The sequence below is a fragment of the Prionailurus viverrinus genome, chromosome B2 (genome assembly GCF_022837055.1).
Source record: "Prionailurus viverrinus isolate Anna chromosome B2, UM_Priviv_1.0, whole genome shotgun sequence".
NCBI lineage: Eukaryota > Metazoa > Chordata > Mammalia > Carnivora > Felidae > Prionailurus > Prionailurus viverrinus.
Window position 1 is genome coordinate 3,927,534 of NC_062565.1, and position 15,156 is coordinate 3,942,689.

General features: G+C 47.0%; 5 protein-coding genes across 5 annotated transcripts in view; 3 read left to right on the forward strand and 2 right to left on the reverse strand.

Annotated features, from left to right (window-relative positions):
* Positions 1-15,156, forward strand: part of SLC17A1 (solute carrier family 17 member 1) — a 212,720-nt gene that overhangs the window by 101,432 nt on the left and 96,132 nt on the right. The window lies entirely within an intron of this gene.
* On the reverse strand, positions 1,054-2,407 carry LOC125165634 (histone H2A type 1-H-like). Its single transcript, XM_047858728.1, has 2 exons — positions 2,403-2,407; positions 1,054-2,280 (listed from the first exon to the last, which is right to left on the reverse strand). The coding sequence occupies exons 1-2, from the start codon at positions 2,405-2,407 to the stop codon at positions 1,842-1,844; spliced, it is 444 nt and encodes a 147-aa protein (XP_047714684.1). The 3' UTR covers positions 1,054-1,841.
* Positions 2,500-3,344, forward strand: LOC125165349 (histone H2B type 1-A-like). The gene has a single exon (XM_047858099.1). It carries the CDS (start codon positions 2,522-2,524, stop codon positions 2,900-2,902), a length of 381 nt encoding a protein of 126 aa, XP_047714055.1. The 5' UTR covers positions 2,500-2,521; the 3' UTR covers positions 2,903-3,344.
* LOC125165348 (histone H2B type 1-A) lies at positions 13,152-13,855 on the reverse strand. The gene has a single exon (XM_047858098.1). It carries the CDS (start codon positions 13,816-13,818, stop codon positions 13,435-13,437), a length of 384 nt encoding a protein of 127 aa, XP_047714054.1. The 5' UTR covers positions 13,819-13,855; the 3' UTR covers positions 13,152-13,434.
* Positions 14,142-14,577, forward strand: LOC125165347 (histone H2A-IV-like). Its single transcript, XM_047858097.1, has one exon. It carries the CDS (start codon positions 14,142-14,144, stop codon positions 14,535-14,537), a length of 396 nt encoding a protein of 131 aa, XP_047714053.1. The 3' UTR covers positions 14,538-14,577.

A 15,156-nucleotide genomic window follows, 5' to 3' on the forward strand; every position in this document is an offset into this window, starting at 1 on the left:
AGGTATACTTATTTCCACTTCTGGGTTTCAGCATCAAGCCTTCTTTGTCCTAGCTCCTTCCCAGTATCATTTGTCTTTAATCCCCCCCATGCCCCATTTTTCCACAGCCCGATTCCAGTGGAATATTACATTTCTTTGACTAAGTGCTTGCTCGGGCTTCCTGACTTCATAAATGAGAGACAGCCAACATTCACCAAAAATGTCCTATTTATTTTATTCATTAAAAGTTTCTCATCTAACACAGTTTGCATGAACCAGAGGTGTACAAGGAGCATGCTTCCTTCATTGGATGTTATCATATCTCTTCAACAGACTTTTTTCAGAACCTGGAACCATTTCATTCGCTGTAGATTTGTCTTTTCCTTAAACGCCTAAGAGGGTACGTGCTCGGAAGCCTGTCTTTGAGGCTGGTAGCTCATTGGTGAGCTGTGTTTTCTCCCCACGTATCTTACCTCTCACTCATTTCCAACGTTAATTTGAGCAATTTATATTTTTCCAGAAATCCTTATATCTCATCAGTATTTTTAAATAAGTTAACATAGGTTTTATTTCATACGTCCTTATAATTGTGAGACACTTCCAATTCTATAGGTTTAGACAAAGATGTTAATTTTTAATTTTGTGAACGTTTAAGGAATTTTTGTAGCTCATGTAATGGGCAGATTTTGGTGTTTTGCGTTGTGTGTGGAGAGTTTTAATGATTTCATTTTTGTACAAGACTTTTGCATTTGGCTGCTTTCCTTTTTCATGTTTTGTGGGTTTTTTGCTCGTCTGCAATACTAAAGGATCAGGAAAACATTTGCGGGCCCCTGGGTAGCCCGTGGCTTAAGCGTCCAACTGTTGATCTCAGCTCAGGTCACAATCTCATGGTTTGTGAGATCCAGCCCCGCATCGGGCTCTGTGTGGACAGTGTGGATCCTATCCTGCTTGGGATTCTCTCCCCCACCCCTCACGCTCTGCCCCTCCTCCGCACCTGCACGCACTTTCTCAAAATAAACTTGAAAAAAAATATTTGCTTCAAGTAGGTAAACCTCTTGAAATCAGTTCCTAGTATTCTCAAATAATTGATAGAAAGTTGCCTTGTCACCTTACAGACTCGAATATTGCTGCTAGGATTTTTACTATCAAAATGGTATCAGGCATTTTGAGATAGAACACCCTGAGAAATATACCTCCCATCCCTTTTTACTGTTTTTCACAGATGGGCGTGAAATATTTGTGCCTTTTAGGTTTTGGCTAATTAGCAGGTCATGGTTACAGACTTCAGGATATGGAAGAATCTAGAGCTCTTGGAATGGAAGGAAAGCCCTTGCTGTGGGCACTTGAGAAAATAGGCCTATAGATGCCTATTGATTTGCTAGCTCCTTGGCTGACCTCCTGCAGGCACGCTATTTGCTTCTAATCTTCGTGTAGTCTAACTCTACCCTCATTAAAACACAAACCCTACAGGAAGATTCCACATCTTCAGTCTTTTTCATGGGAATTGGGTGGTCACAACAGCCCGCATCTAAGCTGGCTCCGTTCCCCCACCCCTGGAAAATGGCACTTCTACCCCCAGCAGCCCGCTAGGTAGCAGCTCTGCAGACTCTGAAGGGCAAGGTCTATCAGCTCCATTGCCAAGTGTACTGCTCATTAAGGTGAACTGCTTCAGAGGCCACGGTCACCATCAACTAGATCGTTTCTGCAGTCCTGTATAAAGAGTTGTGGTCAATTAAATCCTTACTCGTTGCTGAATCAGCAGTCTCCAAGCCCAAGCAGTTTCTCAGGAACTGTGAACAGCTCTGAAAAGAGCCTTTGATTCAGTTGTGGGTTTGTTTTTCTCCATTCTCCGGAAGCGCAGGTCACTTGCTGGATTTACTGTTTGTGAGACATTGCTTGCTCTGGGCTTTGTGGCGGTGGCTCTCGGTCTTCTTGGGCAGCAGCACGGCCTGGATGTTGGGCAGGACGCCGCCCTGCGCGATGGTGACGCGGCCCAGCAGCTTGTTGAGCTCCTCGTCGTTGCGGATGGCCAGCTGCAGGTGGCGCGGGATGATGCGCGTCTTCTTGTTGTCGCGGGCCGCGTTGCCCGCCAGCTCCAGGATCTCGGCCGTCAGGTACTCGAGCACGGCCGCCAGGTACACCGGCGCGCCGGCCCCCACCCGCTCGGCGTAGTTGCCCTTGCGGAGCAGGCGGTGCACGCGGCCCACCGGGAACTGCAGCCCGGCCCGCGACGAGCGCGTCTTGGCCTTGGCGCGAGCCTTGCCGCCCTGCTTCCCGCGCCCAGACAAGCCTAAACGGGTTCTAACGGAAAAAACTTCCGTTAGGGCGGGTACAGGGCCTATTTATAGTCTGACTTGGGTTGTGATTTGCTATCTGATTGGCTGATCGTCTGGGATCCAATCTGAGGACCTTCCTGGAATCACCTCATGTAACATCATCCAATCAGATGTTGGCTGCCCGATGCGTCATTGAGCGCCGTGCCTATAAATACCACCCTTGCCGCCTTGCAGTCTATTAGCCTGATCGGAGCTATTGGATAGCGATGGCGGAGCTGATTCCTAACGGCACGACCATTTCCAAGAAATGCTTCAAGAAAGCTGTAACCAAAACCCAGAAAAAGGAAGGAAAGCGCAGGCGATGCCGCAGGGAGAGCTATTCCGTCTATGTCTACAAGGTGCTGAAGCAGGTGCACCCCGACACCGGCATCTCGTCCAAGGCCATGAGCACGATGAACTCCTTCGTCGGTGACATCTTCGAGCGCATCGCGGGCGAGGCGTCGCGTCTGGCACACTACAACAAGCACTCGACCATCACGTCCCGGGAGATCCAGACGGCCGTGCGCCTGCTGCTGCCCGGGGAGCTGGCCAAGCACGCCGTGTCCGAGGGCACCAAGGCCGTCACCAAGTACACCAGCGCCAAGTAGAACTCCTGTCTCTAGGCAAGGTTTATAACCCAAAGGCTCTTTTAAGAGCCACCCACAATTCTGAAGGGACTGTATAAGCTCTTAGTTAATGTGAGTCGGTCTTCCATCTAGAGAAACTTCTGGTTTTACCAGCAAATTGATTTCACTGCTTGCCAAGTTTACTTTGCTCACCGTAGAATATGCTTGAAGAAAACGCTTGAGAAATAGCTTTGCACTAGAGTGCTTGCATGGACTGTCTTTTAGTTTTAAATACGTTTTTGTTATACATATTTATAATGCATGTTCTGTATTAAAATACATAATCTATATAATCCTACATCTGCACTTTCAGTGAGGCTTGAGATCTAGGTGAAGCAATTTGGAAAGGGGAGTCATTTGAACAGAAGTTGCAATAATCCTGTGTCCTTGGAGGAGAGGTCCTTCCATGGGCTGTGAGGGCCATGGGAATATGGCTCGCCTTTCTCTAGGAGTCTTAGTTTTAAGTACCCTCTCAGATTACCAGGCAAGGAGCCTGGAGCTGTGGAAAAACTCAGGACAGTCTAGTACCCGAGCATTAGGTTATTACCTGTTTTGCTTCCACTTTACATTGGCTGGTGTGTGAAAAATGTCCTGTGGACCAGGCTAGCTGTCCATTAACTGCTGATACTTGAGGACCAAAGCTCAGTTTGTTGATCTGACTTCATTTGAACATTTATTGCCATCCCTAAACTGGGCTATTTGTTGAACAGATTGACAAGAGTGTGGAGATCTTACCGCGACACCTAATTCACATGTGTTACCCAATAGTCAGGCTAACCACAATCAGCCTGGCAAACAGATAACGTGAGTTGAGTTGACTCTCTTTTGCATAACTTCTTACAAGTTATAATAGGATCATCTTTGTTTTGTGATTGTATCATTAAACTCGCATTTGTGCTATTACTGGACTCAAATACCGAGACGTCCCAAATCGGGCCATATGGTATTTATCAAAATAGGATGCCCAGTATTCAAGTCACGTGACTTTGGGTACAAGATCATAATCATCTGGATGCTTCTTAGAGAGCCCACAAGCATTTAAAGAAAATCAGTGATGGGGCACCTGGGTGGTTCAGTCAGTTAAGCATCTGACCGTTGGTTTTAGCTCACGTCATGATCTCGCATTTTGCTGACAGTGCGGAGCCTGCTTGGGATTCTCTCTCTTTACCCCTCCCCAACTCTCACTCTTTCTCAATCAATAAAAAATCAATAAATCAATAAACTTAAAAAAGGATCAGTGATAAAGGCCATAGACATGGACATTAAAAAGAAGGGATCAAATTATTGTAACTACTTCCCAGAGACCTGTGGTCTATCTGGAGTCCCCAATTTGACTGTTAATTTCTATTTTTATTCTTCCCTTTAAAAAAATAGATTTAATGTTGGGGCGCCTGGGTGGCTTAGTCGGTTAAGCAGCCGACTTCGGCTTGGATCATGATCTCGCGGTCCATGAGTTCGAGTCCCGCATCGGGCTCTGTGCTGACAGCTCAGAACCTGGAGCCTGTTTCAGATTCTGTGTCTCCCTCTCTCTGACCCTCCCCCATTCATGCTCTGTCTCTCTCTGTCTCAAAAATAAATAAACGTTAAAAAATTAAAAAAAAAAATAGATTTAATGCACATACATTTTTGCAGAGAAAAACCCAAACTTTAGCACCATTTGATTGAATACGTGTAGTAAAAATTCATAGGAGAAAAGTATCACGTGCTTCTGTACATAGCGAGACAGCCGCTGAACGCCTTAGCTGGGGGTCCTTCAGGGAGCTAGCAGATGGGACATCTGTGCCACACTGTATAGGAAAGGGGCATCATCTCCAGTCGGGGTCAAGCTGCACTGATTATACTTTATAAAACAGCAGGTATCCCAGCTCCCACATTCTTATCAACTCTGGAGTTGAAAGGTATCATTTTTCGGTCTGGTGCTTTCCTTTATCAGCGTGTATTTAAGATTCATCCGTTTTTGTTATGTGGATTAATATCTTGTTGCTTTTTATCACTGAATAACTGCTGTATGGATATACCACAGTTTGTCTATCCATTTACCTATTGCAAGGGATTGGTTCCTTCCACTTTTTAGCCCTTGTAAGTAAAGTTGTTATAAATACTTGTGTGCAGGTTTGGGGCGCCCTGGGTGGCTCAGTCCGTTAAGCGTCTGACTTTGACGCAGGTCATGATCTCAGGGCCCGTGAGTTCGAGCCCCGAATCGGGCTCTGTGCTGACAGCTCGGAGCCTGCTTCAGATCCTCTGTCTCCCTCTCTCTACCCACCCCCCATCTGTCTGTCTGTCTGTCTCCCTCGAAAGTAAATAAATGTTAAATAAATAAAAGTAAATACTCGTGTGCAGGTTTGTGTGGACATAGTTTCAGACCGTTGGGAAAATGTCACCAGGAGCACAGTTGCTGGCTTGGATGTTTAGCTGTGTGAGGAACTCTTCGATTGTCTTCCGTAGTGACTGTGCCTTTGAGCATTCTCACAAGGGGTGAACGAGAATTCTTGTTCCATACCCTCGTCAGCATTTGGTAATGTCATGTGTTGGATTTTAGCCGTTCTAGTAGGTGTATAATATCTCGTTGTTTAATTTGTATTTCCCTAATGACAGTTATGTTGAGGATCTTGTGATACGCTTGTCTGACATCTGTATATCTTTTTGGGGAGCTGTCTGTCCAGATCTTTTGCCTGTTCTTTAATTGGGTTTACTTTACTCTTGAGTTTCAGGCGTTTTGAAAAATATGTTCTGGATACAAGTCCTTTAGAAGATACATGATCTTCAAATATTTTCTCCATCTGTGGTCTGTCTTTTCATTCTCTTACCAGTGTCTTTCGCAGAGCCTATGTTGTTAATTTCAAAAATGTCCAGTAGAAATATAATGCAAGCCACAAATACTGGCCACGTATGTCGCTTGAAACTTTCCAGTAGCCACATTCAAGGTACAAAAAATAAACAGGTGAAAGTAATTTTAGTCAAACATTTTGTTTAATATACCAAAAATATTATAATTTCAGTGACTCAGTCGGTGAAGCATCTGACTTTGGCTCAGGTCATGATCTTACAGTTCGCGAGTTTGAGTCCCACATCGGGTGACATCAAGCCCCGCTTTGGGTGAGCCCTGCTTCTCTCTCTCTCTCTCTCTCCGCTTCTCACTCACTTGCCCCCCATCTCAAAATAAGGGTATAATTTCAACATGTAATAAAGAGAAAAATTATAATTTGCATATTAAAAAATTAGGGTTTTGAAATCCCATGTGCATTTTGCTCTTACGGCATGTCTTAGTTCAGGCCTGCAACATTTCAAGCACTCAATTACATGTGGCTAGTGGACACTAGACTAGACTCTCTCTCCAGGCAGCCTAAACCGTACCCCTCGCGCTAAACACCTATGGCAGACGCACAAATCAATCTCTGCGGTCCCACGCTCTCCATGAATTCTAACCAGTAACTTCAGCTGGTTACTCCTCAGCATCACTTCTCTGCTATCACACAGCCACCTCTGAATTCTCCCCGCGAGGATTCGCAATGTCCCCTGACAGAGCGTTTTCAATCTCCGTGGTTCGTTGCACCCATGGGGCCGCCCCGTTCGCACGGTTGTTCAAGCCAGAAATGTGGTATTTTTCCTGGTTAGTTCCTTTGTTCAGCCTCTGCTTCAATCTGTCTGCAAGCTACACGGATTTTATTTCCTGTATGTTTCTGTCGTGTGGTTACTTTCCACCGTCTCCACCGCCACCGTGTTTGTCCAGACCCCGTCATCTAGGGCACGCATGGATTACTGTCCCTCCCTAGTCTCAGTGCTCTTAATCTTGTCTCCCTAAAACCCACTCTCTGCTCAACTGACAAATTAGTCTTAGAGGAGAAAACGTTTCGTTTTCACTAACCATTACCTGAAATTTAGCATTCCTTTCCAACATGAACACCGAAGAGCAACCAGGGCGGTCAGATGAGCCATACTGGTGGCTTCGTTGACAAGGAAATCACAGCTGTAGTCCCAGCACTTAATCGCGGTTACAGATTTCTCAGGACATTGTTTATGCTCATGAGAACCTCAAAATGTTGTAATTGTTATTTTGCTATTTGAAGTGCGAATGAAGAAGCACAAATACTACTATAGCAAACATTTTAAAGATATTTTGGAAACTATTTCAATCTGGCACTATTTTTTTTGTTAAATATGTACTTAGGTATTTCTTCTAAGAAGGTGTATATAGGATCAATTAGACTTCAAAGGAAATCCATAGTACAATAAATTAAGGACGCCTGTTTAAGGATTCCAGCAAACATCTTACGCATAAAGGAGACAGATGACAGAAAAAATCAGATGGCAGAATTCCCCTCATATTCCACTTGGGATCAGATGACTGAATCTTCCTTAGTGTTAGACAGATTCCTTCCTCAAGGATGCCGATTCTCTGGTGACAGGATACGGGGGTTACTAAGGTACCCCATTCTGTTCGTGCACATGTGTCTGCCAGAAACATATATCTTTTTTTTAAATTTTTATTTTATTTATTTTTAATCTTTGTTAATGTTTCTTTTTGAGAGAGAGAGAGAGCACAAGCAGGGGAGGGGCAGAGAGAGAGGGAGACACAGAATGGGAAGCAGGCTCCAGGCTCTGAGCCATCAGCACATAGCCCGATGTGGGGCTCAAACTCATGAACCGTGAGGTCATGACCTGAGCCGAAGTCAGACGCTTAACCAACTGAGCCATCCAGGAGCTCCTGTTTTATTTATTTTTGAGAGAGAGGGGTAGAGAGCAAGCGGGGGAGGGGCAGAGAGAGAGGGAGACAGAATCCCAAGCAGGCTCTGTGCTGCCAGCACAGAACCCAGTGCAGGGCTTGAACCCCAAACCATGAGATCGCGACCTGAGCCGAAACCAAGAATCGGACGCTTAACTGACTGAGCCACCCAGGCGCTCCAGAAACACACATCATCATCATCATCGTCGTTTTTATCAATGAAACGGAATTTTCCCATTACTTGTGCCGTCCGCCCCCAAACGTGATTGGAGATGAAGAGCTGAAGAACATCGGGGGTCAGATGAGAGCTAACCTTTCCTGGAGGGCGAGTCCGAATCAGGAAACTCCGTTTGTCGGTTTCCCCAGGGCAGCTGCAACAAGTTACCACAAACTGGGTGGCTTAAAACAACAAATCTGTTCTTTCACTGTTTTGAAAGCCAGAAGTCCAAAATCAGACGGCCGGCAGGGCTGGCTCTCTGTGGAGGCTCTGAGGGAGGATGTGTCCCATGTCTCTCCCCGGGCTGCTGGTGGCGGCTGGCAATCTTGGGTGTCCTTGGCTTGCAGCCGCCTTGCTCCGGTCTCTGGCCGCCTCAGGTTTCCCGTGGCCCCCCCGTTCTGCATCTCTGTGTCTGTGAGGTCCCTCGCCTGTCTCTTATTAGGATACCTTAAATCCAGGATGATCTCTTCTCGTGATTCTTTTAATTACATCTTAATTATAGCCCATTTACAAACAAGGTACCGGGGATCTGGACCGGGACACGTCCTTTTACGGGACGCGGCTGAACCCATCACACATCACAAATTAACAAGCCGCCCCAAAGGTTTGGCTTAACGTGGGTTCGCTCAAAATTTGCATCACGCTACCTGGGCTGACGTGACTGACTGATGACTGGGCAAATGACTCTCTTTTGTCTAGGGGAGTGGGCAGGCATCGGGTCTCAGAACCTCTGGAACTGGCTCTTGGTGCCAGTGGGTCTGGTGACCTTGAGCGTGGACCCGGACTGGCCCATCTGCCTACGTGACGATGTCACTGATCCGGCCATCCCTGGGCAGGGGGACAGGTGCAGGGACACGTTCTTGTCGATGTAGGCGGCCTCGGTGGCTCTCCGGGACATCTGGAAGCCCAGACTGATGTCCTTATGGAGCTTCTCCTGGCCAGTTTCTCCAAGCGGGACCTTGTTATTTTGAAAGATGGCCAGCAGCTTTGAGTAGGCATGCTCAGCCTGGATGTGTACTGTCTTCTGGGTCACCTGAGAAAAAGCTGGACTGAAGTATTTTTAGGGGTGCCCGCGTGGCTGTCGGTTGAGCTAAGCATCTGGCTTAATTTGGGCTCAGGTCGTGATCTCACAATTCATGAGATCCAGCCCTGCGTCGGTCGGGCTCTGTACCGACAGCGTGGAGCCTGCTTGGGATTCTCTCTCCCTCGCTCTCTCTACCCCTCCTCTGCGCACTCTCTCTCTCTCTCTCTAAAAATAAATAAACTTTTTTAAAAAGCTGGACTAAAGTAGTTTAGACTAAATTATAGACCATGCAAAGCCTTCTATGGGCATTTATATCTCCCTCATTCACGACTGACTGAGAACGTGTGTGTTCTGTCTACCTCGCTGTACTAGAAGGGAAACACAGAGCAAGGTTCTGTCTGGTTCTCTGACACACACACCTTCATTCACTGAGCAGATGTTTGCAGAATAGAGAAAAGGGAAACAGTTTTAAAACCCTTTCGGAAAACTAAGGAATAATAATAAAATGCAGCCACTTGGCCTGACTGGCCCTCTGCCAGAGGGAGAGCGGTGGTGCCTGCTGGGGCAGCGGTGAGGACGTTAGCTGGTCTGGCTCACGCTGGCCCCGCTCCCTGGGAGGCTTTCCCTGGCCCCGCATACCCTCAAGGTCCCGTCTGAGAAAAGGCTGGCAAGTTTCTCCTTTTTTTTTAATTATTATTATTTATTTTGCAAGAGAGAGAGGGAGCACAAGTGGGAGAGGAGCAGAGAGGGAAAGAGAGAATCGCAAGCAGGCCCCGTGCTTTCAGCACAGAGCCCAGTGTGGGGCTCGAACTCACGAACTGTGAGATCATGACCTGATCTGAAATCAAGAGTCAGATGCTTCACTGACGGAGCCGCCCCGGTGCCCCGGAAGTTTCTCCTTTGAGAGTGGCACCAACGGAGGTTTTTCTCCTGTTCAGGCTGGGAGGCATTATGATGGCTTTAGGGTAAGGACAGCATCCGTCCGGGCTTCTCCGGGGACCGAGGTGCTCTGTCCTTTTCCCAGGCCTCCCCTTATGGGCACTCACTGTGCTCTCTGCTCTGTAACCAACCAGCACTACAGCCTAGAATTAGAGAGAGACAGGGAGATCTCCCCCCCTTCCAGGGCAGATCCCGACAGGGAATCCTTTCAGGCCACAGCTGGAGGTGCAGGGGGAGGTGGGTAGGGGTAGGGGGGGGGACACGTCAGGGATCCTCTTGCCCCAGGTCCCACACCAAACCCTCCTGTATCGAAGGCAGAGCCCGGCTCAGTGGCGGCCCCGTCCTCAGAAAATTCTGTCTTGCCAATCTGTTACTCAGGGATTGAGATGACGTCAACAGGCAGACAGCACCTCTCTTAAAACACACGTTCTAAAATCCATTTTGAAACAACAACAAAAAGCCATTTTTTTTTTTCTGCTTTCACATGGATTGTCTTAGACTAAAGCTTTCCTCTTATCTGTCTGAAATGGCTGGTCTTCGGAGGTCACAAACCCATTCCAGCCTCCTCTGTGCCACTGAGTTCCCTAAAGCTGGGTTCTTGGCCTGCGTTTGGTCTGCAAGTCTGATCTAAGGAGAGACCATTTGGCCAGCTGCTTTGCTTTGCTAATAACAATAGTTTGCAAGTTCCTGGTGGAGAATGAAGAAATGACGTGTATGTCTCAGCCACTCTCACATGTTAATGAAAATTCAGAATATTTCCAGCACCTGTGGGAATAAGGTGAACCATAGCTCAGAGGAAAAAAAGATAGTTTCAATGCTTGTATTAATAAAAAGCATAAATACAGGCAGTTCTTCAGGTGGTATGAAATCTTAAAAATGACAACGCAAGGCGATCTTAAGAAATGGGGAAAATCATGATTTTTCCATAATATTTGAACATTTTTATCTAGACATTTAAAAACTCCCTTAACTCCCTATTATAATTATGGAAGGAAGTGAAAAAAATATTTAGGAAGTTGTAATTTAAAATATTAAGGAACACCTGGGTGGCTTAGTCGGTTAAGGCTCCAACTCTTGGTTTCGGTTCAGGTCATGATCTCTCAACTCGGGAGATCGAGGCCCGCATCGGGCTCTGCGACAGCACAGAGCTTGCTTGGGATGCTCTGTCTCCCTTTGTCGCTGCCCCTCCCCCATTCATACTCTGTCTCAAAGATAAACATTAAAAAAAAAGAATATTTTAAAAAATAAAATACAATATGAAAACAATGAGAAAGTGTCATTTCTTTTTTAAAAACTTACTGAAAGAAGTTGAACAGTGGTCGCCGCTTTCTGGTCCTGTAACTTAGGATACAGAGTAAGCGTCTTTTCTGTGCCTTGCTGAATCATCATGTCTCTTTCTAAATCCGGATCAGCTTCCAACATGTTATTCTTTGTATTTTCAATGTTGTGAAATCCCTTTGAGAATCCCTGTCGTACGAAGTGTTTTGCCAGTCACTTTCTCTGGAACGGCTTCATCCTTTTCGACACAAACACTTTCTAATTTAGGTCCTCAAGTTCGCCGTCCCCGAGTTCCTCTGCTAGTCTCCATTGTGAGGGCGCCAGCCGCCCTACTGCTGGCTCTTTCTTCTAGAATGCCATTTATATTCCACTCAAATTCCACTGGTAGGGTTATTACTTTCCTTTTTTTTTGTTATACTTTCATCTTGGTGGCTAACTCTCTTTTGATTATCATTTTTTGTCGGGCACAATGATCACTGGGAGACAAAGCGGCAACTAAAAGTACATGCTTTCTATTTGTGCATAGACAGGGTAACGTGCACTGTCCAGGGACAACACATTTTACAATAAGTGACAGGATAAGTCACATGATAGATCACGACGCACATCTGTTATTTGTACAGTGACTTGTGAACTGAAGATCCAGCAATGAAGTTTGTCATTTAGACGGTGACTCACTAAATGTGAGTTGAAATGTGAACTGTGTTGTCGGGCAGTTGGTGGTGTTTAACTGAACTGTGGAAACTGATCGTTTCTCGGCCTTTTGGCTAAGATCAAGTTGTGAACTGTGGAAACTGAGATTCATTTCTATCAAAACCACGCACTGTGAGAAGTGTCTTTGTGAAGGAAGCACTCCCCTAAAGAAGCTAGGAGAAATCACAATAAAATGAATCCGTGGAAGGTGAAGTGGTAAATGATGGAAAGCCTAGAAGAAAATAATTGGGAAAAAGAAAAATGGAACTGGTTTTAAATTTTTCATTACAGTAAAATTATAATAAATGCAAAAGGTAAAGAAATCACAAATATGGGTACCTGGGTCGCTCAGTCGGCTAAGCATCTGACTCTCGATTGTGGCTCAGGTCATATCTCACAGTTCATGGATTCAAGGTCCACTCCAGGCTCTGCACTGACAGTGCGGAGCCTGCTTGGGATTCCCTCTCTTTCCCTCTTTCTCTGCCCCTCCCCCACTCACAGTCTCCCTCCCCCCCCTCTCTCTCAAAATAAATGAACTTAAAAAAAACAAAAGGGACAATGAAGTTCTCAGGGAAGGTGTTTCTTACTCTCAGAGACCCAGTAAAATAGTGCGTCTCTTCTAGCCTTTACTTCGTCCCATCTGCATGAACACTTGGACCCGGAACCAGCATGAGGATTGAGTCAGGGTGTAAAGAGCTGAGGTGATCAGGGCGACGGAGCCAGCACTCTGATCATCCCACTCCTGAAATTTCTGTGCCTTTGGGCATTGTGATCAGCGACATCATTACGCCAACTTGTTCATTGGGTGCTTCCTGTTATTTGCGGCCAAAACATAATCTGAGGTGAAAGCTGAGTCAGGTTTGGTCTGAAAAGAGCTGTTTTTATTAACATTCTTACTTTCCTTTTGCCCACATAATCCTGAGGGACTTTGGGTAAATCAGGGTAGCCTGTAGAGTGGTCACACAGTTGACAGGGGATGTGGGAGCTATGTGCTGTCTGCTGTTTCCCAGTCTTACTGGGGCGACTGGGATCCCTGATGAGACACACTGTTGCTCCTCACTTCGTGGGCACAGATGTTCCATGTCTGTTCCCTGAGGACCCCCCACTAAGGCATGCAAGGATCTCTACCAAGGCAGTTTCACTGTGCACATAGGTGTGGGATGCTTCATTTTACAGGACTTTCGAGGATTTTACCGCATGCTAATTTTTGTCAAGTGGTACTAAAGTTTATCTCATGCAAAGAAATATATACCTATATGTTTATATATTTAAAAACATATTTAAATCATAAAAATGATAGAAGTTGAGGATTTGAGCCAAACCACAGGTTCACTGGAAGTCATTTGGTCCCTTCTTTTTAAGGTTGTTAAACTCAACTTTAATACTTGGCCTCCTCTGAGAGGCCAGAGGAGCCAGGAGCACACAAACACCATTTAATGATCAACCCTACAACAGAACAAGTGATAACGTGTAGAAAAACACGGTCAAAAGGGAAGCGATTCAGTTAAGTTAGTTTCCCAGTCAGTTGTGTAGAATCTAACTGCTCAATCGAGGTGGAGTGCACACCCCTAATTCAGAGGAGATTAGCGGCTCTGAAAAGAGCCTTTGGGGTTCAGTAAGAGGATGCTTACTTGGCGAGTCTACTTGGAGCTGGTGTACTTGGTGACGGCCTTGGTGCCCTCGGACACGGCGTGCTTGGCCAGCTCCCCGGGCAGCAGCAGGCGCACGGCCGTCTGGATCTCCCGGGACGTGATGGTCGAGCGCTTGTTGTAATGCGCCAGGCGCGACGCCTCGCCCGCGATGCGCTCGAAGATGTCAGTGACGAAAGAGTTCATGATGCTCATGGCCTTGGACGAGATGCCGGTGTCGGGGTGCACCTGCTTCAGCACCTTGTAGATATAAATGGAATAGCTCTCCTTGCGACATCGCTTGCGCTTCTTGCCTTCCTTCTTCTGGGTTTTGGTTACAGCTTTCTTGAAGCCTTTCTTGGAAATGGTCGTGCCTTTGGAAGTCAGCTCCGGCATGGCGGGTGCACAGCTCTCTAACGCTACAGCTCTACAGTTGTGGCTCTAACGGCTCCAAACCCATGTCAAGTAAGCCAACAGGTTCGGGGCTGGGCCGACTGGTATTTATAGGCACAGTGCTGACATGACGTACAGAGCAGACACCACCTGATTGGATATCGGGTGGTGGCGTGAATGTAAATGAGGTGATTCTGGCGAGGCTTCCGATTGGGTGGATGACCATCAGCCAATCAGATAGCAAATCACAACCTCCCAGCAGGCTATAAATAGGCCGAGTAGCGGTCTCTTCAGCAACAGCTTTTCTGCCATTCGTCGGACTAGCTATGTCTGGGCGAGGGAAGCAGGGCGGCAAGGCTCGCGCCAAGGCCAAGTCCAGGTCTTTTAAGGCCGGGCTGCAGTTCCCGGTGGGTCGCGTCCACCGCCTGCTCCGCAAGGGCAACTACGCGGAGCGGGTGGGGGCCGGCGCGCCGGTGTACCTGGCGGCCGTGCTGGAGTACCTGACGGCCGAGATCCTGGAGCTGGCGGGCAACGCGGCCCGTGACAACAAGAAGACGCGCATCATCCCGCGCCACCTGCAGCTGGCCATCCGCAACGACGAGGAGCTCAACAAGCTGCTGGGTCGCGTCACCATCGCGCAGGGCGGCGTCCTGCCCAACATCCAGGCCGTGCTGCTGCCCAAGAAGACCGAGAGCCACCGCCACAAAGCCCAGAACAAATAATTTCCAAGCCGTGAATCCTAGCGAGTGTGACCTGAACCGTTTGCAGAAAAAAACCAAAGGCTCTTTTCAGAGCCACTCAGATGGTCAATGGAGGCTGTGCATGAAATGGCAAAGGTTAGAACTGCGCCTCTCCAGGAATAGGCAGCCGTGTACCTATATCCATATATGAGGAGTCTTAGGTTACAGCATTTGAGACCTGTTTCTCGGTTCTATGAAGCGGTTCTTTGAGTTTTAGCGGAAACTTTCCTAGGAAGCTGACCTGAGTTGAGAGTCCCCACATCTTGGCGTCCGTGGGAGGAGGGGCTGACTCTCAATTAAGTTAAGCATTATAACCACCACTTGGTTTCTGTGTTAATGTAAACAGGCGGGTTTCATGCTTAATACCACAGTGAGTTAAGGGCTCTTAAGTGGTTGGGGAAGAACAAACAGGAGGTGTAAGCTTGCAGCTCCCACGTGGCAGTCCGGCAGCACGTCGTTAATATTCAGTATCCTGAAATCTTTATATTGAAACAAAAGTTATGTTAACCTTCAAATTTGGTGAAGGGGCGTTTGAGCGGCTTCACACATGCCTACTAAAAAGCCCTAGAGGGGCACCTGGGCGGCTCAGTCCACTATGAGT

Excerpts from the sequence above, each read along its gene's own strand:
- LOC125165347 (XM_047858097.1), top strand. The coding sequence starts at position 14,142 with ATGTCTGGGCGAGGGAAGCAGGGCGGCAAGGCTCGCGCCAAGGCCAAG.
- LOC125165349 (XM_047858099.1), top strand. The coding sequence starts at position 2,522 with ATGGCGGAGCTGATTCCTAACGGCACGACCATTTCCAAGAAATGCTTC.
- LOC125165348 (XM_047858098.1), bottom strand. The coding sequence starts at position 13,818 with ATGCCGGAGCTGACTTCCAAAGGCACGACCATTTCCAAGAAAGGCTTC.